The sequence below is a fragment of the Haemaphysalis longicornis genome, unplaced genomic scaffold (assembly GCF_048455015.1).
Source record: "Haemaphysalis longicornis isolate Haplotype H1 unplaced genomic scaffold, Haemaphysalis longicornis Haplotype H1 scaffold_13, whole genome shotgun sequence".
In the NCBI taxonomy this organism is placed as follows: Eukaryota; Metazoa; Arthropoda; class Arachnida; order Ixodida; family Ixodidae; genus Haemaphysalis; species Haemaphysalis longicornis.
The window spans coordinates 64,295,368-64,321,641 of record NW_027526233.1 but is presented as its reverse complement, the minus strand read 5'-3'; the positions used below and the strand labels follow the sequence as shown (position 1 = coordinate 64,321,641).

General features: G+C 46.7%; 1 protein-coding gene across 2 annotated transcripts; it reads right to left on the bottom strand.

Annotated features, from left to right (window-relative positions):
* Positions 1-826: 826 nt before the first annotated feature.
* Positions 827-26,274, bottom strand: LOC144164312 (uncharacterized). 2 transcript variants are annotated; one of them, XM_077694810.1, is made up of 9 exons: positions 25,998-26,274; positions 23,754-23,849; positions 17,378-17,456; positions 14,989-15,072; positions 14,298-14,345; positions 9,433-9,503; positions 9,248-9,327; positions 2,697-2,758; positions 827-941 (listed from the first exon to the last, which is right to left on the bottom strand). In XM_077694810.1, exons 1-9 carry the CDS (start codon positions 26,032-26,034, stop codon positions 887-889), a joined length of 612 nt encoding a protein of 203 aa, XP_077550936.1. In that variant the 5' UTR covers positions 26,035-26,274; the 3' UTR covers positions 827-886. The 2 variants fall into 2 exon arrangements, with proteins under 2 accessions (XP_077550936.1, XP_077550937.1); XM_077694811.1 differs by lacking the exon at positions 14,989-15,072.

The window sequence follows — 26,274 nt, the reverse complement described above, 5'->3', positions numbered from 1 at the left end:
CGTGACAGCGACACACATTGTAGTGCCAAGTTTCGACACTACGAATTGCCACCCTTCCGATTTCAAGAAGTTTGCTGCCAAATTGAAACTATTTCTGCCAATTTGTTTAGAAACTGCTTGTGGTTACCGGGCTATATAAAACGCTGCCTTTCATACGAGCTAGATAACATATACACGACAAAACTCGGTTGTCCGTCCTTTAAAGTTTTATTTAGGTTGCGCCAAGTGACAGTACATCCATGTGACAAACCTAACAAAGATTTTTCCTCCTTTCTTCCCCTTTGCGAGCTGTGGGTGAACCCGATGACCAACACTGACCTGGACACCCAGCGACTGCTACTGGTCTCCAGGGTAGAGACCCCCAAATAGCCACTTGGGACTGGGGAACCACACCTATTCCTTCCCTAGCGAGATGAAGTTCTCTATTACTACTACTACAGAGATGGAGTTAAATGCAATAGCAGCTGGCTACATCCGAGCTTAGGAACAAAAGAGAGTTCAGAGGACAGTTCAGAGAAGAAATTAAATTAATTTCAATCGACACCCTTTTGTAATGCAGTTACGGCCGTCTGTCCTGCCTATTTCTTCCTTTAACACATTTCGACAAACACATAGATAAAAACAACAACCTTGCAATGGCCCATTTGAATGCAGCTGCAAGCCTAGCGTGCAAGGTCCCCAAGTTCATATATTTTTTAACAACCTCGTGGCCAACGAAATTGTCTGCATGCACAACTCACCTTACTGATGCATTTGTGAAGGCTTACTAAATGCGGGCAGCTGACGCCACCATTCCCCCATACAGGAAAAGCAACGGACACAGAAGTGGACCCGGACAAGTGTTTATTCCAGCAGACACCCCAGGGGAAAGCATCATACCGGCACGCTATGCGACGTAGTCCAGAGGACGATTGAAGCCTCCCTTCCGATTCATGTACTGGCTGCAAAGAGAAAGAACGCATGCACACACACAGTGTTAGACATGCTTCAGCCTAGGTTGACTGTGTTCTAGTCGAGCAAGGTACACAAAACAAGGATTTAACATCTTAAAGGCCAGCCTCCTTCTTCCGCTGTCCTTTTTTTCTCATATATTCGCCTACTACGCTGCCCTTCAAGATGGTAACGTATGTTGTGATGATGATGATGATGGCTAGTGGTATCCCCTTTGTAGTTGGGTGATGACATGTAATCTTACCAAAAAAAACCTGCGTTAACAGAAACTGGAATATGAGCAGCGGATATTGAAAATTTTCTGATATATTTTAGTCTGATACGTAAAAGATTATTCAAAGGCAAGTTTTAAGGCTTCTTTTTTCTAAATATTGCTCTAAAGTTTCGCAAGGGGTATGCATGACCCCACAAGCATCTCTGTTGTTTATTTTGCACTAGCTTTATGCTCCGGCTGCAAATGCTATTGAGCTAGTCATTGTGATGGGTATTATTCCCAGTAGAAACAGTATTAACAGTATTAACATAGTATTAACATTAACATAGGCTGGACATCTTACTAAAAAGGTATAGTGAAGTCTGGCTAAACAGGCGACAGAAGCGAAAGTTTCGTGACAATTGGTACAGAGTGAATGCTCCAAACAAAGACCACGTGGACGCGAAGGCATCGGAGAGTGCTTCAAAGCTTGGGAGCTAGGAAAACAATTGTGAAGTGCCGCTGCGAGAACCTTCACTGCAAGGTAATGTGGTTATAGGCATGCGGACCCTATCATCTGTTTTTGCACAACTGGACCGGGTCGCCCAAGACACCCACATGAACCTGCCCATCCTACTTTTTTGTATATATTATGCTCTGGGACGCTTTCCCAATAGCAACAGAAGTACAGCAGATACTTTGAGGGCAGCAGGCATCGAACCTGGCCACCACACTCATGTACCACGTTGTACCTGAGACCAGTACCGCGTGAAGAAGGGCAAGTGCCAATCAATGGGTGAGACAAAACAACTCCGGAAGGAAATACGGGCAGAAACAAAGGACAACAAAAAGCTTGTGGCACCTAAGGAGGGCCATAGCAATGAACCTGGTGAATTTTAACTTTACAGGGCAAGATTATTGGGCTTGCACACGAACCACAAAAAGTTAATTCTTGTATTTCGCAAAACTTGATTTCTTGCGCTTTCTTTTTGTGCGAACAGTTGGAACTTCGAAATGAATAATTATTTTTCAATGAAACTTCGCAGGTATGTATACTTGTTACTATACTATACCATAAACTAGGATTTTTAAAAACAGATGGTAAGTTTTGATGAAATCATGATTTATTTGAAGGAATAACGACGAAAATGACTTAATTTTTTTTCTGCATTTTTTTCTTGCTATTTTCACTATAGCTTGATTCTTAGATATCGGATAGTGAAGACCCTAGTCAGTTGCACAGAAGGGTTCATTTGGTAAATCTGTGGCAACATTTTTGCAATTCCTGCAATCTATTCAACAATTATGAATGTTCCCATAACTGCCAAGTTTAAGGGATTTTTAGGTAATAAAAAGCATGAATATTATTATTTTCCATATTTTTAGCTCTTGAATATCATAAAAGACGATCCTTTGTAAGGTTCATAAGAGAAAAAAAATTTACCAGTCGAAATTTTAGAAAGTTTTGGAAAAGCTGGCAACATACCTTACATGAGTAAAAACTTGCCCAAATGTGGATTCTTTTGCGGTAAGAAACAGGCATTGCACTCACCGATACTTGCGCTTGTGGATAACGTGCACAGCACCAACATTGTTGCCTGCTATGTGCTTGCCCTGCGAGTGGAAACAAATGAACACAATACCATTTTGAGACAGATTTGCGCGAGCGTTGGAGAAAAAAATTTCCCAGCCTGCACTCTCAAAAACTACTGGAGGTGTGCGTGAGTGCATCTTAATACTGGAAACTTTGAATACCTCGCGAATATGCTTTGCTATTCAAATCAAACTGCAGGGCACAAGTAGCACCCGAAGGATTAGAAATTTGTTGTTCTCTGCTATAAGACATTTCATTAAAGATGCAAACATTTAAGCATCCCCCCACTGCATGTCCCCCTTGGTTTGGCTTTACCGCATGCACGCAACCTGCGCAACAAAGCCTGACACGTGCCAGCCTTGCACGAAACAAGGATAGGCAGCAGGTGTTGAGGCGAAATGCTACTTGCACAAAATGTGTAATCCAGAAATGGGCTTTCTGGCGGTATAGTAGCATGAGTGAGGAATTGAGCTATAAGCACGGCTTGCACTAAGGTTGCACCAGACACTAGCACGTGCCCAGTCTCTTTCTGACGACTGGAGTGAGGACTACAGCAAATCAAGTGTGCTTCCTCCATTCATGGCATGTTAAGGAGGAACCTACGTTTCTCCTACAGCCCTTTCACTGCTTCCAGCGCCGCCTATTTACATAGTGCCAGCCTTTAAAGAGAGCTGCCACCCAGTTCCACTTCCACCACTCCATCGTTCCTATAGGGACCGGGCATCTGGATGGGTGGCGCCACCACTCGGCGCTCCTTTCATTAGTGGAATGAGCCGGTGCATTGGATTACGCAGCCTCCCGTTGTTTTTTGAAAGTTTTGGTGGTGTTGTGAGCGGATATGTGCAGTAAAACAAAGTCTAGACAGATGTGTTGGGTTCTTAGATGCAATAATGGCTACGTAAATTTGTCGCACGCTTCTAAAGTTGTGTACGGCCTAGTATGCATGAGCGCTTTTTGCAGCAATCTACGCTTGCTCATCCCATTCCGAGTACGAATAAAACTACTCTTATTGGTATTTATTTCTTGTTCAATGCACTAACGGCTACGTAACCTTATTTGACACTTCAAAGTTTGGAAATGGGCGACATCCGCACGACCGCTTCTTACAGCGCTCTGAGCCTGACTCCGCGCGATCTGAGTAGAAATAAAACTATTAGCATTCATATTCATTTCTACCACTTTAAATTATCTTCACTGGTTTCAGTGATTACTGTTTCCACGCCAGCCTTAACGATGGGATACCTCGATACGTGTGCTTTGAAGAGAAAGGCTCTTACATACAAGATTGATTACCGTGTGGCCGTAAGAACACCGGAGCAGTTTACACTTTCTTTCTGTAACCGTGAGCTTCTTGCCTTCAGTTTTGGTGAGCGACACTGTGACAGCATTTGAGCCTGAGAGCCGAAGCGGAACTCCCACGTTTGTAGCGGTCATTTCATCAGGAGCCAAGTTATTCAACCACCCAACAGCCCAAGTTAAAAACCATTCCCCTCCCCTTCCCATTTCACCACCTGTGTGAAATGAAGGCTGGCACCGATAGTTGGAAAATGTGGCAGTGCTAACGTCAGCCTGTGCTTTTTAATGCGCAAGTATTCTTTACCTAAAAAATTGTGTAATGCCTTGTGAAGAAACCAAAAACGCGCGACTAGTTGCCTCAAATGAGGGTGCATCAGCCAGAGTCCTCCAGCACAGAATCATTTCTGAAACGCTGGAAGCAGTCAGGATTTGGAGAGGGGTGCATGGAAGTGCAAAATCAAACAGCAAAATCATTCAGCCCTCTGTTTAACGACGACGGTTGAACGCAAAGCTTTCTTCGTGCGAAGTCTAATGGGAAATGGTTAAAGCCAAAGATGCTGCGATCGAAAGACCAAACTGCGTGGTGGTCAAATTCAAAGCTATACTAGTCAAAAGTTTCAATACAGAAGGCAACAAAAGAAAGACACACACGAAAGCTTTGCGATAAACCAGCATCGTTGTTAGCATGATTTTCCAAGCGTAGGAGGCAGCTTGTAAACCGACCGCAGCATTCAGTTGTGAAACTGAGTACAGGTTTTCGGCCCGCTCCTGTCTCTCGATCGTCCTTCAGCCACGCAGGAATTGGTTTTTTTAAAACCCCTAACCAACTAGCCAGCAACCATTGAAAATCAATGCTTTTCCACGACAAGCAATAACGTTCTACTATCATGCGGTATTTATTCTAAACGATTCCCCATTACTGTATTAGGCACATTTCTGTGAAATTAAACATGTTTCTACCGTAGTTAAAGGGTCCATGAAGAGAAAATACAACTTTGGTTAACTTTAAAGAGTTCGGCTTCACTACCTCACTCAGCTTCATTCTGGCCACGAAAGACGTTTTTTAACCGATAAAAACGCAAGAAATACTTAAGAACTTTCAAATTTCGCGCCACAGTGACGTGTTATCGGCGCGAGTGACGTCATATGGGCCAGCACTAAAAACATAATTTTCAGTGGGTTATGTGCACGTTAGCATTTGAGTGATTCGATCAAATGGAAATAGCGGCCCCACTACAATCGTCCTGTCATGTGTCCTGACGATTGATTAGTTTGGCCGCCGTCAATCGCCCAAACAAGATTCTGTGACGTCATAGAAAAGTTGGTGGAAACAAGCTAGCGAGTTACCACCGCTCCACACGTTTTCTTTAATATCTCCAATATTTTTTGGAAGTTTGCGATGAAATCGGTATCATTTTATTCAGGACAAAGCAGCTTTTCTAATAAACCAAACTTGTATTTTGTCTTCATGCCTCCTTTAATGAAGTTACAGAACCGCCGCCAATCACAATTTCTGTTTTGAGGCAACTCTTAAAAAGCACCCCCCCCCCCCTTTTTTTTTCTTTTGCTTGTTCAGGACGCCGTTTCGTCATCAATTGTCAAAGGCCAGTGCCGCAGCATTCCTGGATCGGCTGCGCACACGGGCTTTGTAGGAGCATTTAGCTGCAATATATTCCTCGATACGCCAAACTGTATGCATGCAGGCATGAAAAAATTTCACAAAGGAATGGACTTGCACTTCCAGCTTGACTTCCAGATTGGCGCATTGAGCGTCGTCTGCTATTCATGATTATTGAGTATGGGCGTAAATCACACACATGGCATGCCTCGCCTCCACGCTCGAGATTTACTGATCTGGAAAAAGTCCTTGTGGTTATCTACGCTTTGCAAGCCGCACCGCAGCAGAACGAGAAAGAGCCATGTACAGCAACGCTGCTCTGACCGCCATCGGCATTCCATTGACGAGTGCTTCGCCACGGGCGGCGCTGTTCGCTGGATTGATTGATTGATTGTGGGGTTTAACGCGCCGACGCAACGCAGGCGATGAGGCGCGCCGTAGTGGAGGGCTCCGGATTAATTTTGACCACCTGGGGATCTTTAACGTGCGCCGAAATCTCGTACACACGGGCGTTTTTGCTTTTCGCCTCCATCAGAAAAGCGGCCGCCGCGGCCGGGAATCGAACCCGCGACCTCGTGCTCAGCAGCTGTTCGCTGGAGCGACGATGGTGCCTTACAACGGCCGCCCGGTCCCTATTCCGCTGGATTTGGTTCAGCTGCTTCCTTCCATTTTAACCGGCCATATATATGAGCAATTCGTTGCGTCAGTTTTGTTGCAAAATACGTGTACACTCGTGTGTTCACGTGCGATGTGCCGATGTCTACTCTCGGCTGATATCCGAGTGGAAGGCAAAAACGAATGCAGCCAGCTAATCACTTCTTTCTCTAGCGTCAACCGGCTGCGCTGAGACAGATTCAACTAAGCAATTTCTGTTCAATAGTGGTGCAATAAATTCTATTTGTGGCTACCTTGTCTTGCGTCAGGGAGATCGGTGGTGTGTGTGCCTTTTATGGGTCAAATAAGAAAGCTCTGCCTGCATTGCTTGCAGTATAGGCATGGGGCCGCCTGCAAGAACGCTGTGTGAGGAACGAGTGTTATTACTCTCAGAACTCCAAAAATGCGACTAAAACTGCACAGACCTGACAATATCTGTTGGCAACCTAGCTGGATAGACTAAATTCTCGCAGCATGGCCATGTGCAGAATTGGCCGAGAGGTAATGCCAACACCTCCTGCACTTCGATGCCTGTGACAGAGGTTGGTGGTTTGGGCCTTGCCGCCCCCCTCCCCCCCTCTTTTTTTTTTTTTTGCTGTGACAGTTTATTAAGGATACTTTTTCCCCCCAGGATATCCACCCCATTCTTGCCTCTCTTTCAGCCCACAAGTGATGTTTGATTGAAACCTCAATTGCAACGCTGCACTGAACTTAGCTTCATGCTTTGATTTGGAACGCAAGACTGACGCCCACGGGCCGCTAGTCAGGACTGTTCGCTCCATTCACAAGTTATATGTCCTTTGTGGCAGCGTGTGCCACACTTTCCTTCTACTGCCTCGCCATTATGGCTAGAACATTCATCTTTCATTTCTTGCATTGCTTTCTCAAATCAGTACATGGACACCTAGGATACGCCCAGGATACGTCTTGTTCGTAGCAATGTTTTAGAAGCTCTGTTACAGACTAGGGCAAAGGTATTTGAACTCAAAAACATTTTATTCAATTCACCGTGACTCTTTCCGGAATTTGATATTCAGGTGTGCTTCAAGGTTACGCCGTTGCCCTCACTTTTACAAGTTTGTTGTGAGTGACGTCACAACAAGTCCCTGCCACAACCCCTTATAAAATCTTGGCAGAATCTAAGACCGCAGCAGGGGATAAGGCCTTGCTAAAGATTGTTCCTTCCTTCCTTCGAAGCCTGAAGAGCTCACCCATGACAGTATGCACTGCATGTCCTCAGAATGGCCCTTACAAGGAACATTGCTGAAATGTTCCCACTCCCAGTTTTTCTCGTACTTTAGAAAATGGGCGCAAAATGCATAGACTTAGCTGAATCCATAGTCGCCCAATGTACAGCAGTTGTGAAACTCCCCAAGCGCCCCACGTATCAAAACCCAGTCCGCAGCCGACCCCCCGGACTGGGGGCAAGCAGGGGGCAGGCTCACTACCCTGTCATTTGTCGACAGACAGGAAGTTAGAGTAGCACTCGAGCAGCACCCGTAGCCATACAGTTTCTTACCTTACACACTAGAGGAATCTGGCGCTGCCGTCTATGCAACTCATTATCTGTGTTGTCATGGGCTGCCATTACACCGTGTTCTCGCCTTAGTTTCGTCATTGGCTTGGATTAAATCGTTTTACTGGCCGTATATTCGAACAGTGCCACAGAACGCCAAGAATGGTGTGTTGTCATTTAAATGGAAAATAAGCAAGCTGTTTTAAACTGCAGGAGAAAGGATGCAAAGCGTATTTTTGTTGGAACGGTTGTGCCTACTATTTTGCAGGCCAAGGTGGTAGTTGTTAACAATGTTAATATTTCGAAGGAAGCTCATTAGAGAATGTGATTTTATTAATTTTACCCCTATTTCAAATAATGAGCTGTTTGAAGAGCTCAGAAATGTTTTCGGGCGTGCCTAAGAAAACGTCGCCTTTGTGGTGACCCGGTGCACCGACCGTCAGTTAAAGTTTAACAGAGCTTGCTGATGAGCGATTTGGTTCGTACTTGAAGAAAAAAGAAAACATGGCGTTAAACAGTTGTGGATGAAGACAAGATAGGACGGGCGTAGGTGCCCATATCTGCCGGGTCTTGTATTCGTTGAAGTACGTTTGGTTTCTTTTTTTTTTTGCGTCAACTACAACTTTTGTGGCCGCATATCACCCGCTCAGTCACACGTTCCTTCGACTCTGGCGTTACCAACATCAGGTATGATTCCGCACTGCCTGCCTTTTCGCTGAACACGGCTACCACAAAACAGGGAAAATTCTGGCTATCTCGTAGCTCATAGATGTGTCAATCCATAGTGAAGAAAGCAAATCCCGAAGACCACTTAAGAATCCGGTTGTCATGCCAAGCCCAAGCCACAAGCTGTGGTCTTCCCATAACCCCCCACGGCGGCATGGGTTCCCAGGTGGTTTCCTCTCTAGTATACTTATTAAGAAACTTTACAGCTGCAGCTGCTGTCATATGTCGTGACAGAAAAACTGCGGAACATAAGGAAGCATTAGCCAATTTAATGTTCTTGAATGTGAAAAGTAATTACTATTTGGAAAGTCTTGTTATTTTAAAAGTAAATCTTTAGGTACGCTCAGTTTTGTCCCCTCGGTACCATGTGTGAGGGGGTGCTTTTTGAAGATTTACAGAAGTGAAGTAGTGAGCAAGTCGTGGTCAGCGGGGTATCTGCTGTCCACACAAAAAAGAGGAGAAAGACAAAAGGTGAAGCGAGGCTAACGTGGCACGGGCGAGAAGTGGAGCGCACTGCACGCACTTTGAATGTTGACCTACTGCTTGGCTAAGGAATACTCACTCGTGCATTGACGAATGAGACCTGCTTCTTGCCACTCCTCAGTAACATCTTTGTAAGGGAACCCACCCATGGCGTTCCCTCCCCACTCACTAAGCATCACCACGCATGAATGGATGCACCCACAGGGCAGCACCCACCTTGGACGAGTCGAAGCTGCCGAAGCCCATGAGCTTCATCATCTCCTTCTCCTCTTCCGTCTTGCCTTCCAGGTCCTTGGCTGCACACAGGGAGGGAGGGAGGGATCGCACCGGGGCTGTCACCATCACCGCTGGCCGCTTATTAAAGGGGCCACGAAGCGGAGGAAGAGAGCCAAGCCACGTACCAGTGATGGGCGGCCGCTCCAACAGGAATTTGGGCAGGGCTGCGGGGGTCTCCACTTTGTCCTTGCGTTCCCTGCGCGCACAGGATTAACCAGCTCACGTCAGTGAATAACGCCACCACAGCCAACCACGTGAATAGACCTGGTGACAGAATGCTCCCTTGTGGAAAGGAGTTCCGCCTAGAAAGCTAGACAGAGCTGTGTCGAAACAAAACAAGAATCTCGTCCAGCAGTCTGGAAACAAAGGCATGCCCTTTGAAATGCTCCTTTCAGGGTTCGTACGGGCTTCAAAAGCAAAAATTCAAGGGTTTTCAAGGACTTTCAAGGAACAGAAAACACATTTTCAAGGCCCCCATCTAATGTTTTATCTTGGATTATTTATAACTTTTTTCAATTCAATGCAAAATTTTCTTATTGCCCAATACCTAAGCACATTAGTACACATTTAGATAGGCGCTAACAAGTTCGTGAATGCTCCTCCAGCTTTATTTTTTATTTCACAGTTGGTATTTAGAGGTCTTCCTTTTTTTCTTAGTGTTTTGCTGAGGCTGGTCGATTTCAAAACTCCATTAATGTTGCCTGCATCTTCTGCTTTGTCAGCAAGAGTATCTGCTGAAATTAAATCAGCAAGTGTTGCTGCAAGGTAGGACAAACTATGTACACGTCCACCATTTGCACGTAAGAGCAAATGCAGATGGAGCGTATGAGGCACAGCAAACAGGCAATGAGCGGCCGTCCACAGACTAGATGGGCAATGCAAGATAAAGAAGAGAAGCCAGCTTTCACTGGATTGTATCGTGACATGGATTCTATTGAGGAGTGCTGCTCTCAATGTTGCCTCGTAATAATGACAATCCACCAAACTCTTAATTTCACGCAATGCACTGAAACTTGATTGTTACAATGTTTCTGTACATTTTTAACACCTAAAATCCACGACAAACACTTCAAATTCTTGAGAAAAGACAGGGCCATTGGTTCTCTCCAGAAAAATCAAGGGTTTTCAAGGACCCTTTAAAAATTCCAGGACTTTCCAGGCCTTGAAATTGACACTTCTAAATTCAAGGGTTTTCAAGGTTTTCAAGGACCTGTGCGAACCCTGTGGACCTTTGAAATGCTGATAAGAAAGAAGACCCTCAACAAGGCCTCCAGCAACAAGCACCCGAGTGCGCACAAACAATGACAGCAAGGACTGATGAAATCGAACCCTGTTACAATGAATGCTCTTGCTCCTGTACAACGAAGCTCTCCTTAAGGCACGGCTGGGTTCCTACCTTCCCTATATTGTGAACATCAGTACAGCCGAGCCCAAATTTATAATGGCCACAGTTAAAACAAACACTCAGTTACAATAAACGAATGTAGCACGACCGCCACAGTATGCACTAAGTCTACGGCATTATGTTTCAGATATCTTAAACGCTCGCAAGAGTGCCGCCTGGGTACAGCAAAGACCAACCATTGTCCGACTGCGGCAGGCGTTTGCAGTGGCCCTTTTTCGACTGGCTTTGCTTGCACGCGAAGCATCAGACGTGCCGGCTGGGATCACCCCGTCCTCTTCTCGACGGAGCTGATGGAAGCCGGCAAAAGAGAACCACAGGGGTGAAAGGCCACACAGACGTCCGCTCCCTTTCCCCCTCCCCTCGAATTCCCCCACCACCAAGCACAGGAAGGGGGCAACGGTAGCTGACACACGCACTGCCCATCCATTCTTTCCTAGTTGCACTAAAACGAAATGAAGCTCTTCGACTGAGCCACTCCACCTCCCACTAGAGGGATCCCCAGTAAAGAGGCCATTTCAATGCACAGCAGGTTTTAGTAAGAAAGCTCTACTACTAGCCTAAGAACACTGGATCTCGCCTCTGCCTGTGTGTAGCCTCTTCTGAGCCAGTAGTGAAAAGAAAAAAAACTTTTGGGGGCCAGTGTTGAACTTTGGTCCAGTCACTTGAGAAGCCGATGCCTCACAAACTGCAATTCTGGATACTCAAAAAGCGTTGAATGCAACGTCTGCACAGCGCGCGCTGCTACAGATGCCACCATCTCACCTTGTGCACAACAATGCCCACATGCACAGGTGTAATATAAACAGAAAGGCAGAATGGCGATCACCACTGCAGTGCCTACAGAAGCGGATCCCTGCAAGCTCGCCAACACAGGCAGGGAGAGAGCTGCAGAGGTGAAGTGGGCAGCACTGTATCAGCAAGAATGCACGCTGCTTTCTTTCGCATAATATTCTGTGTTTGGCTCTGTCAAAATGCCTGGCAGTTTTGTATTACTACGCCATAAGGAGACACCACTGCGCCACAGCAAACTCTTGCAATGGTGAAATGCGGACAGTTTTCATGGAATGTTCTTGCGGTCGCGATCGTCTCACTACGCACAAGACCTAGAAGAGCAGATCAGCATATGCTGTAGACTATGTTTCTCCCAAGTCCAATGTGCATTGCACTGTGCTGCACGGGTGAGCCATGCAAGTAGAGGAGAGATACAACAAATAAAGCAAAGTTTCATTCCGTACCGCGGAGAACTTTACTCCAAACAAGACATCCAGAGGAAGTTAAAGTGACCCTGCAACACTCTTCGTGCAGTGCAAGTAAACCTGGGCGACGTTTAGATTACACTGCCAGAAACATCCGAGCCAAATATTACACGTGCGCGTGAAGCGGTAAGCGCGCAAATCGCCGTGAAAGATGCAGAAAAACCAACCGCGCTCTCTTCAATTCTCCTCATTATGCACCCCTGGCACGGCCTCTGCGACGTCAATCGGGCCATGGCTATCCTGGCTGTCCTATTGGCTGTCGCTGGTCAACTTCGCAGCTAAATTCTGGCATTTCCTGTGACAGTCCGCCATCGTCGGCGCTGTGTATCAACCTCTTCAATGTCTGAACCTGTCCGCATGCTTTTGGTGTTGCTCTTGTTTTGAGTGCGCGCGGAGTTTGAGTGACGAACTAAATATGCCACTTTCAACGAGCCCACTCGACAACAAACGTTTATTGCTCCAAAAACGCCCTACCAGCCTGAGCGCTTGCTTGCGAGCAGGTCACCATGCCTGCTTTTTTGTGGCACCAGACTGGAAATAGACCCGTCCACGTTGCGGGGGAAAGGACGAAACTCCCCGGCCTGTGACATATCGAAGGCCGCCGAAAAGAACACCGTGCGGCGCCCCTCTCTCCGGGAGAGCGCGCGCAGCTTTCGTCACGTTGTCCGCGGTCGAGTTGAGAGGGAACATTTATGCGCGATTTTTCATCGCGCGTAGTTTCGGTGATAGTGAACGGATTTCCATAGTTCCTGTGGGAGGAGATTGCTGGGACAATGGACTTTACCCCAAAATACATTCCGAGTGGTCGATGGTAAGTGTTGCAGGGTCCCTTTAATAAACAGCGAGAGTTAGGTTTAAAGTTTCCCGATACGGGTTCAAAGGAATGTGGAGTGAGGTGATATGGGCCCCTTGTGACTACTAAGCAGCTTCAAGCTGTCACTTTGCATATCGTCCGCAATTTGCCACAGGTGAAGGGTCCTCAGTTTTCTTTTACGCACGATAGACGCACCTGCAATTTCTGATCTGAAAAATGCGGCAAAAGGTATCACTTTATACAATTCACGTAGCTAGCTTGTATGAGTCCTATGCAGAAATATGCCATGACATTTTACTGACACAATCTAGCACATACAGCACAAGGTTGACACCAGCAGCCAGGCACTACGACAATTATGTGGCGGAAAAAAAAAAAAAAAAAACAAGGGCCAATGCCTCACTTTTCGTAGCCAAGGCACACCCCAGAAACATGCGAGAACTCTGCCTGAAAGGCATCTATATTGGGGATATGCGGTACGTCTTAGTGTTGGGAGGCAGAGGCTGATGACCTGGCATCAAAGTGGTCCTTGTTAGCGCAAGAAGGAAGATGAGGGGGGAGTCACCGTTTTATGGAGGTGCATGGGCCATAAAATGCCAGCTGAGCAGATAGCACAGTCTCGTCGCTCAGGCCTCTCGCACACGTGCAAGCCATGGAGCAAGAATTTATAGAGGAGGCAAAACACCCATTCATGCATACGCCGTCCAGTGACCATATAATTTACACCACGAAAACTAATGGGAACGTTTACAAGGCTTCGCAGCTGCAATGTTGAAGGATATGACAGTGGCACCTGGCGGAGTGGCACCTGGCGGTCTCTTCGATTTGGCCTGCACTTTCTGCATGAGTTCAGGATGAGTTCAGCCAGTTCAGCGCAGGCGCCGCCACTGCAGAACCGGTCCTGCACTTTTGTCGTCTGCTTCTGCACCTCCTCCCTGGGAGGTGCAGGGAAAGCGTGAACTCATCCTGCACTCTCTGCACCGTCGGTAAATCGAAGAGAAAAGTGCAGGCGCCGCGCGCTGCACTCGAAAATCGAAGAGACGAGTGCTGCACTACCTGAATGAGTGCAGCGAGTGCAGTAAAATCGAAGACACCTAATAGATGGGCACACGACATCTTTGCTGCGGGTGGAGCAGCGGCGACGACGCATTGCACGCGTGCATTGGACCATGTGTCTCAAATTCACGCATACGACTAGTCGTGGCGACCGTCGTAACGATCAGTCGCATGCCCATCGCATGCACCAGTTGTCCATGTGTCTCACGTTTAATGCATTCTTGTGCAAAAGATGCCACTGGCTGAACCCTTGCGATGTCGTCTGGCCTCTGCAGGAAGCGAAATTTCCCCTCCCGTCCTGTGTCTGCTCCGTGGGGTAATCAAACGCTCTCTGCTCACTTCAAGCAACATTTTCCCTTTCCCTGACTAAGGCCGAAAATGCAAAAATTTTGACATTCTCCCGATATTGTTCAGCTCTCCAATTTCCCCCCCCCCTCCCCCCAGAGAATGGCGACTCACCTGCTCCTAGACCTCCGCCTTGGAGAGCGAGAGCGTCTTCTGGGCGACCTACGGCAGGACAGGAACAACAAAAAGGACAAGAGAATTCCCATTTCAGCACCAAGCACAGTTAAAGCGGGCTACATAACACAGGGCACCAACTCAATCTGTCAGAGCATCCAACAACCACATTCTGGGTGCTATGCTGAAAAGGTAGCATTGTCGAAGTAGCTGCAAGTAAATCTGTTGCAGATGGGATTGTTCCAATGACTGTACCCCACAATTCCCCCAGTGATATGCCTACCAGAAGAACGTCCCCTGGAAATAAGCCCTGAAACAGCAACTTGACACGTAGCAAAAAGGAATGCAGTCTGTTTTAGTGTCTGTGGTTGCAATAAGTGTCGTGAAGACTGGGTAATTGTAATCACATGAACAGCAAGGCTTCGATGCAAACCACTTGGTCTCTGCTAGGCAAGACTCACACCTCAATTCTGCCTAAAAACAGCAGTAGTTAAAATATGGAAGGCACAACAACAAGGGGACACTGTCAAACCAATGCCTGCCTTGCATATTTCATCGTAAAAACAATCAGAACCACGCAGCTTTGAAATAAAAGTAATCCAGTGAATAGGAACGAGCAGATGCCGAATGAATTTCTTCCAATCGGCACCTGCATTCGTTTCCCCTTGTTCTTTTTTAACTCTTTACGTACGTGTCAAACATACTCTCCATGGTCAGCCAGCTTAGACAACTCGGCACATGGCTAGGCGGGCTATCCCAAGGCTGAAAATCATTCCTGAAACCAGAAGGCAATGTTGCCGTCACACAACGACGCAATCACGCAACCCACATTTCCAAGGCCCTGTTGGCTAACCCTTCATTTCGGTTCTCATCAGCTCTCAGTAGTTTCAGTAATAAAACCTATGATATTTTTCTCATTCATGAAAACCTCATGGCACTGTTTATGACCACTCAATGGCCACAGACAGCACACACCAGTAACTATTCTAACTATAGAAGGAATTATGCTCTGTCCTTCTTTCACACACACTCACCTAAGTTAAAACTAACGAAAAATGTGCTATCCTTCTAAAATAAAATGCTGAATTTCAGCCCAATGTGCACATAACACAAAAAATTAAAGAACCCAACTGCTTTCAAGTTTCCAGTAAACCTTGTCATGTAAGAGGCCAGAATGAGAGCACAGTCCTTACGTAAGGCTTTTTTAAAGCAACGCTACTAATGTGACAGAATCTCTTCTTGGCTGCATGAATTTTTTGCCAACCTGCTGGAGAAAAAAAAAAGGCTCCTGCAACTGAAACACAATGCCAGAAACAGTTAATTAAGGTCAGAAAGCTTCCAATGCATGCGGCACTGAGTGCTGGAGCAGTAGCCTCATTTCAAGCTGTCAAGAAAAAGTATTATGTTTCACACATTAAATCTAATTTTGCTCAGAGTGTGTTTTCGCGACTTCCATCGGGTCGGCAGTCTCATTCCTGGACATTTACACACAATCTTCGGACACTTTTAAGACGCATGGGTGGGCAGAGCTTTAAGTAAGCCCACCCTGGCAGGAGGCAACGGCGAGAGATGGAATGCGAAACCACCTACTGCAGTCACGGCTCTTCAACTGTACGGAATATGACAGTTTTGACACTTTTCAGGCTAGAGAACATTTTGAGTGTGCAATGGTGAAAAAAAAAAAAAAAAAAAAAAAAAAGAACATAAGAATGGTGAAGGCTCTATAATGGTAATGAATGGAAGGGAAAGTAGGTAGGCAACTAGGCCTTCCTGAACCCAAACAACTGCCAGGTTTACCAAGGTGTGTTAATCAGTAATCCCAGAGAAGGGGTAAACTACTGAAGCAGTGGTTCTAGAATTCAAAGTTTGGGACTTATCGAATGCGTCTTGCCCCTTTTTTTTTTCTGTCATTTTTCTCACTGAGTTTGCTTGCACCTCATTTCAGAGACCAAGGCCTGCTTGCAGATGATGTTATTTCCAGTGCTGCAAGTCGGTGCACCTGTCGCACTAACACGTTCTAGCTTAGCCTCCACACTACGAATCTTATAGCAGCGTCACTTCTGTTTATTTATAGAACACCTCCTGCTTATATGGGTGTTCCACTAAACATTATTTATGGAACAGTAGCTCACGCAATGCCCCACAAGGGGTTGTACTATAAGCCAGTGTTACATAAAAGGGTGTTCCATAATTGATGTCAGGCAACTCTACCAGAAGATTCACGTACAGGCTAAGTTTTTTTTTATTCAGGGCAGCTTTAGATGGGTCCCAAGATTTAAAATGTCAAAAACTGGCAATAAGTGGAAAGAAAGGCAAAACACGGAGCGCCTTATTTGATTTTTTACACGTCTAAAAGGTAACGTCATCCGAATCAGATGACAGGAGCTTATTCAGGGACTCCCTAAACACTCCCACTTGCAATTGGAAACCTGCAACACGACTCAATCAACGATCAGGCACTTGATGGCAGTGTGCATATCAATCAGCTACTGGTTGCTTGAAACACGTTCAAAATGCGACAGACGCTGCACTGGGGCTGTACGACTCACGCCATCAGCGTCAGGGTTAGCCTGGACCACTTGGAGGTGGTAATGCGCGTTCAAGCGTCTGCCTAACAGCTGCCACTGCTGGGAATGGAGCACACGGCCTCTTGCTCAGCCATGCAACAACTCAGCCAGCCACAGGGAAGACATGGCGGGCGACTCTAATGTGCGGACGACAGCGGCTCTTCTCACGCCACCACTCGCGCATCTGCAGTGGCTGGCAGTGTGTCCTCAGCTGCTACAAGAGGCCGTCCCCGAAGGCGCAAAAGGGAACAGGCGTGCGAGAAAGCACCACAAAGGGGGAGACCGTCCTTCTCCACACTGGCTGCACCCCACAATACAGGTAAGCGGCGCTATATTACTTGCACGCTCAACTAAACGTTTTAACAAACACAAATCTGGCGTAGTAGTGGCGTTCTTTTGTGTGAAATACGTGCATTCCTTTCAAGACTGCGAGCCTGAAAGACACCACGTATTCCTTAGACAGGGCCAGCGAAACTGGTGCCAAAGGGGGACCGAGAGAGAAGAGGCACGTACCGGCTCCTTGGTCGGCGCCTTGGAGGTGACCGGTTGCGAAGTCTGGGAGACAGAGAGCGAGACCGGCTCCTGTGGCGCTCTGAGGGAGACAAGGGCACAGAGGGTGTTGTTATTCAAGGCTGCCTCACGCCAGACGCTGCAAGGCTACCCACGCACGTTCACACTTTTCTTCTGTTTCCAGGTTTGCTAAATCGTTGTTGGTTGCAGAGCACATTTAATGTTTCATTCAGTTTCAGGGCCTGCCACAGTTCACCAGGTTGCCTAAAAACTGAACCTTCTGTCTGCCTGGGTACGTTTTTGCGACATCGTCATTCTTCTGTGCGTGGACTGGTTTCGGACTTTATGAGTGCATACTAACAGAAAGCCACTCTTGCACTAAGAACTTCTGCCCTTGAGGGGCACAGTTCTTGAGGGGCACACGCACAGAAAATGGCTGACGCAGTAAACGGTGCCCAGGCAGACGAAGGGCACACGTCACTCAAAAAATTAAAGCCATTTCACTTAACCTAAAAGCTGTCGGAAGTGCAGAGCAGTGATTCGCCATAATGGGCTGTAGCCCCGTTAACCGCTCACTGCTACCACCCAATGCAATTCAAATTTCCCGCCTTCGCAGTGCTCGCGCGCCCCCTGCCTGAAACTGCACCAGCAGGAGTTCTGTTCTTTTTACGCTTGCTCTTCCCCCCACGCGTGCCAATGCTGCGTTGTCATTTTTTTTGCGTACAATCACAAGAACCCAACCTTAATGAGTGTTCCGAACTAAATGAACACGGGTACTGCCGGTTAATTACGTATATTTTGCTTGAAATGTTCCTGCAGTTCTGTTTGTGCTAAACAATGGGGAGACGTATGACAAGTGCCAGTGGTTCACGAGTTTTCAACAGTTACGACTATTTAAACCCCTTAGTTTCGAAGCCTCTGCGACGCCCTATGACGAAACACCGGGCTCTACTTGGGTCCATTATCTCGTGGCACCGCCTGATTGCGGCAGTCGCTTGACATGCAGCATTACAGCTAGCTACGACGACAAGGCTAGCCCCTAAAGTGCCGTGCACTTAAAACAAAACAGCCCAGCAAGTGGTGCCATGACTTTTGCGTCAAAGGGTCAGCCAAGCGATTTTTGTCAAGGTTCGTTTTCCATCCCAAATGAAAGGGCATTACTTGAAACGGCTTGAACCAAAACGGTTTTCCCGATAGGGCCCTCGAATGCTTGAAAGCGGCATTTTCATATCAATCCGCCTTATAGGCATGCTACCAAGAAGGCAACCGTGACAGTGATCCGCATGGCAGTACACTTTTAAGAACTGCACGCGAGATGACAAGCGGTGTTCAAAAACTTGTGCCCGGCTAAAAGAATGATAAAGTGCGGCCTTTCCTATTCCTTTATGTGTCTTTTTTAATCGTGCATTGAAAGCAACGCAGCTGTTTATATATGTACGGTAGTGTCATGCTGGGACACTACATGGCGCCACTTTTCAGATTTCACAAGGTTCAGTGCCAAATTTAAATCGACTCCAATTTATTCACAAATTCCTCGTGGTTACCACACAATATAAATCATTGCTTTTCACATGAGCTAGGAGACAAGCACCCCACAGGAATCAGCTGGATGTCCCTGAAACTAATCAAATGCACAAAATTGATTGATTGATTGATTGTGGGGTTTAACGTGCCGACGCAACGCAGGCGATGAGGCGCGCCGTAGTGGAGGGCTCCGGAGTAATTTTGACCACCTGGGGATCTTTATCGTGCGCCGAATCTCGTACACAGGGGCGTTTTTGCTTTTCGCCTCCATCAGAAAAGCGGCCGCCGCGGCCGGGAATCGAACCCGCGACCTCGTGCTCAGCAGCGCAACGCCTTAGCCACTGAGCCACCGCGGCGGTACAAACGCACAAAACCTGACCTTCATGCAAGAAATCTTATCCACATTGAGGAACTTGTCTGGAAAGGGAAATGGCACTGTGAGAATAGTGGCAGCTTTGCAGCGGCCTGTAGGGAAAGAAGAGATCAAAAACTGGGTGGGCAGCAAACAGGTGGGCCAAGAAAAAGGATGCAGAGGAGGCAGCGAGAAGAAGTTCCATACACGAGCTCATTAGCTCTCTAAAGTTAAATTTGAGATTTAATACGCCGAGATACCTCCAAGTTATGCTTTCAAAAAGATTTAGCTGTCGCTAGAGGCCATTTGCACTCACAGCGACAACGCAACAGGGCATCTTAGCATTCCTGATTTTGCGCACGCACGCTCACTCACTCAGAACATTGCTGGCGCTAGGCGAGACAAGGACGACGAATTACACACAAATGAAGCGCACTATTTTCCGTGTAAAAAACCAACTAGCCCCATTTCAAGCTCTGGCTGACTCACTCATTTGCTCTATCTCTCTGCCTGTCCCTCTTTCACACACATGCACACACAAAGTCATCAGTTTGTCCACTGTAAAAAACACTAAGGGAGGCAGTCACGATGTTTGGGCGTTGTTTTGAATTGTGGTTGGAAGAGTATCCCAAGCCAAAAAACTGCTCAGCTCATCCTGCAAAGCTGGAGAAATAACTGTTTTTTAACGCCAGATATTCCCCACTCAAAGGGAGAGAGAACCCCTTTTTTTGGACCACGTGCCCTGGAGCTCATGAAAGTCGGCATTTTGTATAGCGGGGTGACCACTAGGAATTTCCAAATAAATTGGTAAAACCATTTTAATTTGGCACCAATAAACTCTCCAAAATCTGAAAGGTGGCAGTGTTAGTGGCTACGCGGGACACTGCCACTCGTACAAAAGCAGCTCCATCGGTTTCAATGCGTGCATGAGAAAACGCATAAAGGAACAGCAAACGCTGCACTCTACCACTGCTTTATCTCGGGACAAGTTTCTAAACAGCGCCTTCCGTCTCGCGTACAGTTACACTACGCTGCCACGCGGCTCACTGTCACGGCTGCCACAGCATTATCCTTGGCAGCATAGCTACAAGGCTGGTATATGGGAAAATTCCGCTTTCAAACATTTGGGGCCCCCACCAGGAAAACCGTTTCCGATCGAGGTGCTTTAAGTGATGCCCTGTCATTTGGTATCAAGGGCACATACGCCAAAAACCTAGGTTGGCTGTCCCTTTGGGAATCTGCAGAATCATCCAATGTTCACTAAAGGCAAGTGACAACACCGCCACCAGACCTCGTTGGGAAATTCTAAAGCACCTTGCTTGAATCAGACATGCTGTGAAGGATTGATTGATTGATTGATTGATTGTGGGGTTTAACGCGCCGACGCAACGCAGGCGATGAGGCGCGCCGTAGTGGAGGGCTCCGGATTAATTTTGACCACCTGGGGATCTTAACGTGCGCCGAAATCTCGTATACATGGGCGTTTTTGCTTTTCGCCTCCATCAGAAAAGCGGCTGCCGCGGCCGGGAATCGAACCCGCGACCTCGTGCTCAGCAGCGACGCTGTGAAGGAAGCCTGTGGAGAGATGCCCATGCAGGGCTCAAAGCGCGGAGAGCAAACGGGGATAAGCATCCTGAACGAGAAATCCAGTGCTGAAGCAGACACTGCACGGCTCGCTTCAAAAAAGTTCTCCACTGGAAATATCACGACAAGGTCCCCGTTACGGACACGCAGTCGCTATATCTTTTAAGTTTCCATCTATTTTACATATACACTTAGAAATGTGTGATAACTGTTTGCTTCAATGTTCTCCCTTTCTTATTCACATGAGTTTGTGAGTGAGAATGACGCTTTTCACCTCTTTTATGTCCAAACAAGGTAGACCACGAGCTGCCTTTACAGCACAGTTGTTTGCAGTGATGGTGATGCACTGTTGTGTTGACACAGCCGTCAATTACTGATAGGTTCCATTACCTTTCACTCGTGCTTTCCAACTGTTTCCTAACAGTGCAATGATTGTTTTGCCTCAACATTGCACATCAGTACGTAAACATCTGCACTGGAGAAACATTGCTCTGACTTTTTTACGCTGACGGTTACACATATATAATGCAAGGTTAATATGCATGGGAATTACTTTGGCTCAATACTTTATCTAATTACGTACACTATTATTCAGAAAAGGTGCCCTCGATCCGCCACTGCATTTAAACAATGCCTATGCTACGACAATTTATTACAGCACATTCGCTAAAATTTTTTTAATTTCTTGCCTTTGCACCTACTCTGCTGTCGACAAAAGCCCACGTTATAGAAATGAGAGCCGATGAAATGATGGAACAGTCACCAATTAAAGATCAAGATGTAGACACGTATAAAAGGTTATCAAAAACCCATGTTTTAACTGAAAAAAAAAACAGAAACAAGAGCACATGCAATAAAATTTGCACTGGGTGCATATCCCAGAAATAAATGCACCGACCGGGTTTGTGGCCAGCGCATGTGTGAATATTTTCATGCGGCCGTTTATGCATTTCAAAATGTGTTGCCAGAACACCTCGTTTCTGCAATGTAATCGGCAGCACCAAGAAATACGCAAAAGTGCGTTTAACATGTTCCAGCTTTTTCCAAGTGTTCAGTACGGCCCTGCTATTCCCATATGAATTCCGACTCTTCTGGTGCGTATTCCAACCTTTTTAAGCATTTCTCCACGCATGTGACATTAACAAAAATGGAAAAAGCTGCTCATATACAGGACATAGTAAGAGAAGCTTGTAATATACTGGCAGGAGTGCACAGTTCGTTTCTCGCAAATTATAGGCCGACCAACCGATCAAACTGTTCTTACAACACCCGAGGCGCAAGAAACTTCATGAATCTGGGCTGAAAACTGCTGCATTTCGAGCAAGAAATTCTCAAACGTATCGCATGCGATAGGCCATGAGCTGGGCATGCCTTGCAGGTCCCAACTACTAATGGTGGATCGACTTCGAAATATGCTCTATCCGTGATCCCTTTCTATTCTGTCCTCAACCGCTTACCCTGCAATGTACGCACTCACAAGAGAATGCAATACATAACCTGAGCGCAATCTGAACGTACTAAGTTCACACTCCTACGAAGCAGCTGACATCCTCGAAATGAAACACCTCAGGTCTAACAAAAAAAAAAAAAGAGTACTTGGGAGTGTGCTCTTTCATGATCTCCGGAAGCTAGGTGTGCCACATGCTACTCTGGAGGAGATTGTTTTTCCCAAGGACCACTGGATTGTGCAAAGTAAGAATTCTCATCTCCTCCTAGGATTGTTGCGGTCTACAGGACTAATACCCGCGCTACACGAGTGTTTCAAAGGCCTTTGAGACGAATATCACTTGGCTCAAATGACACCTTCGAGCTGCTACACGACGTTTTTCAAAGGCCTTTGGTTGAAATGCTATTTGAGTCAAAGGAGCACCACTGAGAACCTTCGAGATTTGAACAGTCCTTTGAAACGCAAACGGTCACACTCACTGGCGCAGTCTCTGCATGCCACAATTACAAAAACTATTATTTATGAGTGAAACTTGGTGTAAACTGCAAAATATTCAGTTTTTCACTTTTTCTTGTTCTCTATCAGTCTATGATTACAGAGTAAGTTGATACTCATTAACAGAGGTGATGCCAAAAACAAGAACAAAAAAAGTACTGGCTATTTTGTGCGCACTTGTAGACTGCTATCAATTCGATCACTGATAACTGTTTTTTTTTTCTACATTCTAACTCTAAGCTGAAATTTTTGCCAAGAACAAAACAGGGCAGCAGCGGCGACGCAAGCACGGCGGGTGAACGCGGATACTTTCAACTGCCTTTGAGAATTGTAATGTAGACCAGGGAAACTCCTTCCAGTTCGAATGGCATTTGAAATTCCAAAGGCCATTCGACTGAAATGTCCTTTCAAACACTCATGTAGCACAGGTATAAGTGATGCGTGGGGACTCTCCGTGTGTTCGACATGATAATTGGGTTTAGTAGGGGCAGCAATTGCCAGCAGTTAGTTATGCAAGGCTAAGTACACCTTATCGAGCAACACATACGCATTCCACAGGAATTCACTTCAAGAAGGGTACTTCGAAGGGGAATCTGGCAGCACTATTGCAGACACCTTTGAAGATCTGTGTTCAAACCGTTCTCCCTAATGTTGCATTTGTGGTAAACTTACGTCTGCGCCAAAACCCAAGACTTGGGACATCATTTCACAACCAAACGAAACACATTCTGGCCCCTTTCGAAGCACCTGTTTTATTGCCTGGAGTGCATGGTTGCAAGGAAGAAAGGGGATAAGTTTGGAGATTCCTTTAGGGTGTCCACAATAATGGCGTGACAACCTGCCCGTGTAGGCATGTGGACCTCTGTGAAGGCCCCTCATGTGTCCCCGTGACAAAGCTTGCAAAAGGCGATAGTTTTGTGACAGGGGCCACAAACCCTGTGCAACAGCAGGGAATGCTGGGTAAGCATGCGACCCACCTCTGGGAAGCCGGTTGCGCTCCCGGTCGAGATCCCGGTCCCGTGGCACGTCTCGAGGGACGACATCCCGCTCACGCGACCTGGACCGGGCCCGCTCTGTGCAAAGCAACAGGGATGATGATGATGATGATTGTTAGTGGTTACATGCGTAAGGACATAAAAAGGCAACGAGCTCCAAAACAATAACTACTTGTGAACTCGTGCAGAGTAGAAGTACAATCAGGTGGTCAAAGTAAAAGAATGCTTAAAATACAAATCAGATGGTCAATGTAAAGGGCCAGGTTGTAGAGTAATACCCCTGCCACATGGCATTTTTAATGTAGTTCCCATTGAATGCCATTCGTTCAAAATGACATTTGTTTGCTGCCACACAAGAAAATGCAATCACATTCAATCAAAACGACATTACGGACCGGGTGAGTTTGCGAACCCATTCGACTGCGTTCTGCCAGCTAATGTGTTATCTCGACACCAGAGGCTCGGTGGGAATGCCCGCCCAAAACAAATTACTAAAGCGTCAGAAGCATTAGAATATTTTTAGATGCGTATAATTGTTTCAGTTCTTTATTTATTGATATGAACAAGCCAAACAGAGTTGTAAAAAAGAGAACTGCTAGTCTCGCTACCAGGCCAGCTTCAGCCAGTGCGGTGGGTGGGTGCCAGTGGCCGTGTTTTATATGTTCCATGCTGGTGTGACGGCAGTGGGTGACGCCACAGTGCTCCAGTGCCCCTGGTCGGAGCTGCTGCTTCAAAGCTTTCGCAAAAATTGAAGCACTCACTAAAGTATTTTCTCTACGCAAGTTTTTACCCATCGCAACTGCCCCCATTTGCAAATGACACTAATTTTGGCCGCGTCAAGAAAAGGCCTTGTGTCGAGCGAATGGCATTCGATGGGAATGACATCAACTGTGCCGTGCGGCAGGGGTGTAAAACGATTTAAGACAAGTGAGACGACTGCTGTACCGGTAGGGTCACCAACCGTCTCGAATTTTGTGGGACTGTCGCAACTTTTTATACATCATCCCAGTCGGGACAGCCACATGTCCTGCATTCGTTCCAGACCGTCCAGTTAGAAATTTTTATGTGATTCAACGCACGCCCAACAAAGCGCGTCACACTACGGAACACGAAGTTAGCACAAACTGCACGCACGCAGCAATGTTGCGATGGCTGTGAAAGGCTTTGGCCACTTTAGCTTGCAAGCCATTGCAAGCCTGTGATGCATCGAACACTCCCAGATTGCACAATTTGTTTTTCCTGTTCCCATCAGCAACATTCTTGTGGAGACGGTATTCTTGGTTATGAAGAGTTTGTGGAGAGACGAAAGAAATCGTATGCGCTTTGAACGTGTCCAGTCATAGCTGCAGGCAAAGCTGTACGTGCACGTAAAGCGCGACAACATTCACGAGTGCATTTCCGAGCAAGACTTCAAGAGACCATAACAATAAAGAGCAATGGATTTGTCTGGCAGATACCACAACAAAGAAAACGGATTTCGCTTGCTCCCTATGTTAGCGTACGCAAGGTAACCCTCCGTACAGGGCCAGGTAAACAATGTGTGGTATAAAATGAGGTGTAAAAATTGTATCTTTGTCCCGTTCGGGAGAAGGCACTGATTGCAGACAAACCCGAGTGCGTAGCTATAAACTTAAATTGCCTAGTTGTTCCCATGGGGCACCTGTATGAACTCGCTGGAAATAAAAGCATTCAAACCCCCCTAACCTCGACAACCCAGTGTGACGCCCGCTTCACAACTCACGGTGGAAGCAGCCTATTTTGATTCTTCCCAAACGGCCAAGGCAGAGTCATTTTAATGATTAAATATTATTTCTTGGTTTGGTCGGTGGTTCTTCCGGGCATATTGCTTGCTTTAGCTGGGATTTCGCCCACACGCGACCATCGCTAGACTTACGTCTGATAATGTGTGATTAATAGTGGCATTGACACCGAACATGGCTAGTCAGTGAGTGGCCGCGGTTTGGCCGGTTGGGCATAAATCAAGACTGCTCCCACCATGACGTGTGAGGCGGGCGTGACATTAATTCGCCGAGGTAAAGGATGGGGGAATTCACCGACGCGTATTAGACACTAGCCATACACGGCAGCGGCAAAGCCACAAAAATGACCCCAATGTTCTCCGAATCGACGACCCCGTCGATTCTGAGCCCATAAACTCTCCTCTATTCCTGGACTTGAGATGAATACAAACACTACTGACATGCGAAGCTTCGTGTGCGAGCTTACCCCTTCTTGGTGGCGAACGAGATCGACTTCGTCCCATCGAGAAGCGGAACTGGTACCTCGCTGAAGAACACGAGCCCCGGCGCCTTCACACAACTGTTGCTAGTGGCGATTCAGTCCATAAATACATCGGTGGAAACACCGCAGCATCAAGCCACGCTGCATAATTTAATGTCAAGCATGGGAAGGGTGGAACGGCCCGAATGCAGAAACGATAGTTCGTGGTAGCTGTCCTCCGCTTTCGTCGTACTGCCGCCAGTTAACGCAATGTTTACGTTTG

Coding starts and splice junctions, on each gene's coding strand:
- LOC144164312 (XM_077694810.1), bottom strand. CDS start 26,034: ATGGGACGAAGTCGATCTCGTTCGCCACCAAGAAGGG. Junction 17,457..23,753: donor GCGCAACCGGCTTCCCAGAG/GTGGGTCGCATG, acceptor TGTCTCCCTCAG/AGCGCCACAGGAGCCGGTCT. Junction 14,346..14,988: donor ATGGAGAGTATGTTTGACAC/GTACGTAAAGAG, acceptor GTCCTGCCGTAG/GTCGCCCAGAAGACGCTCTC.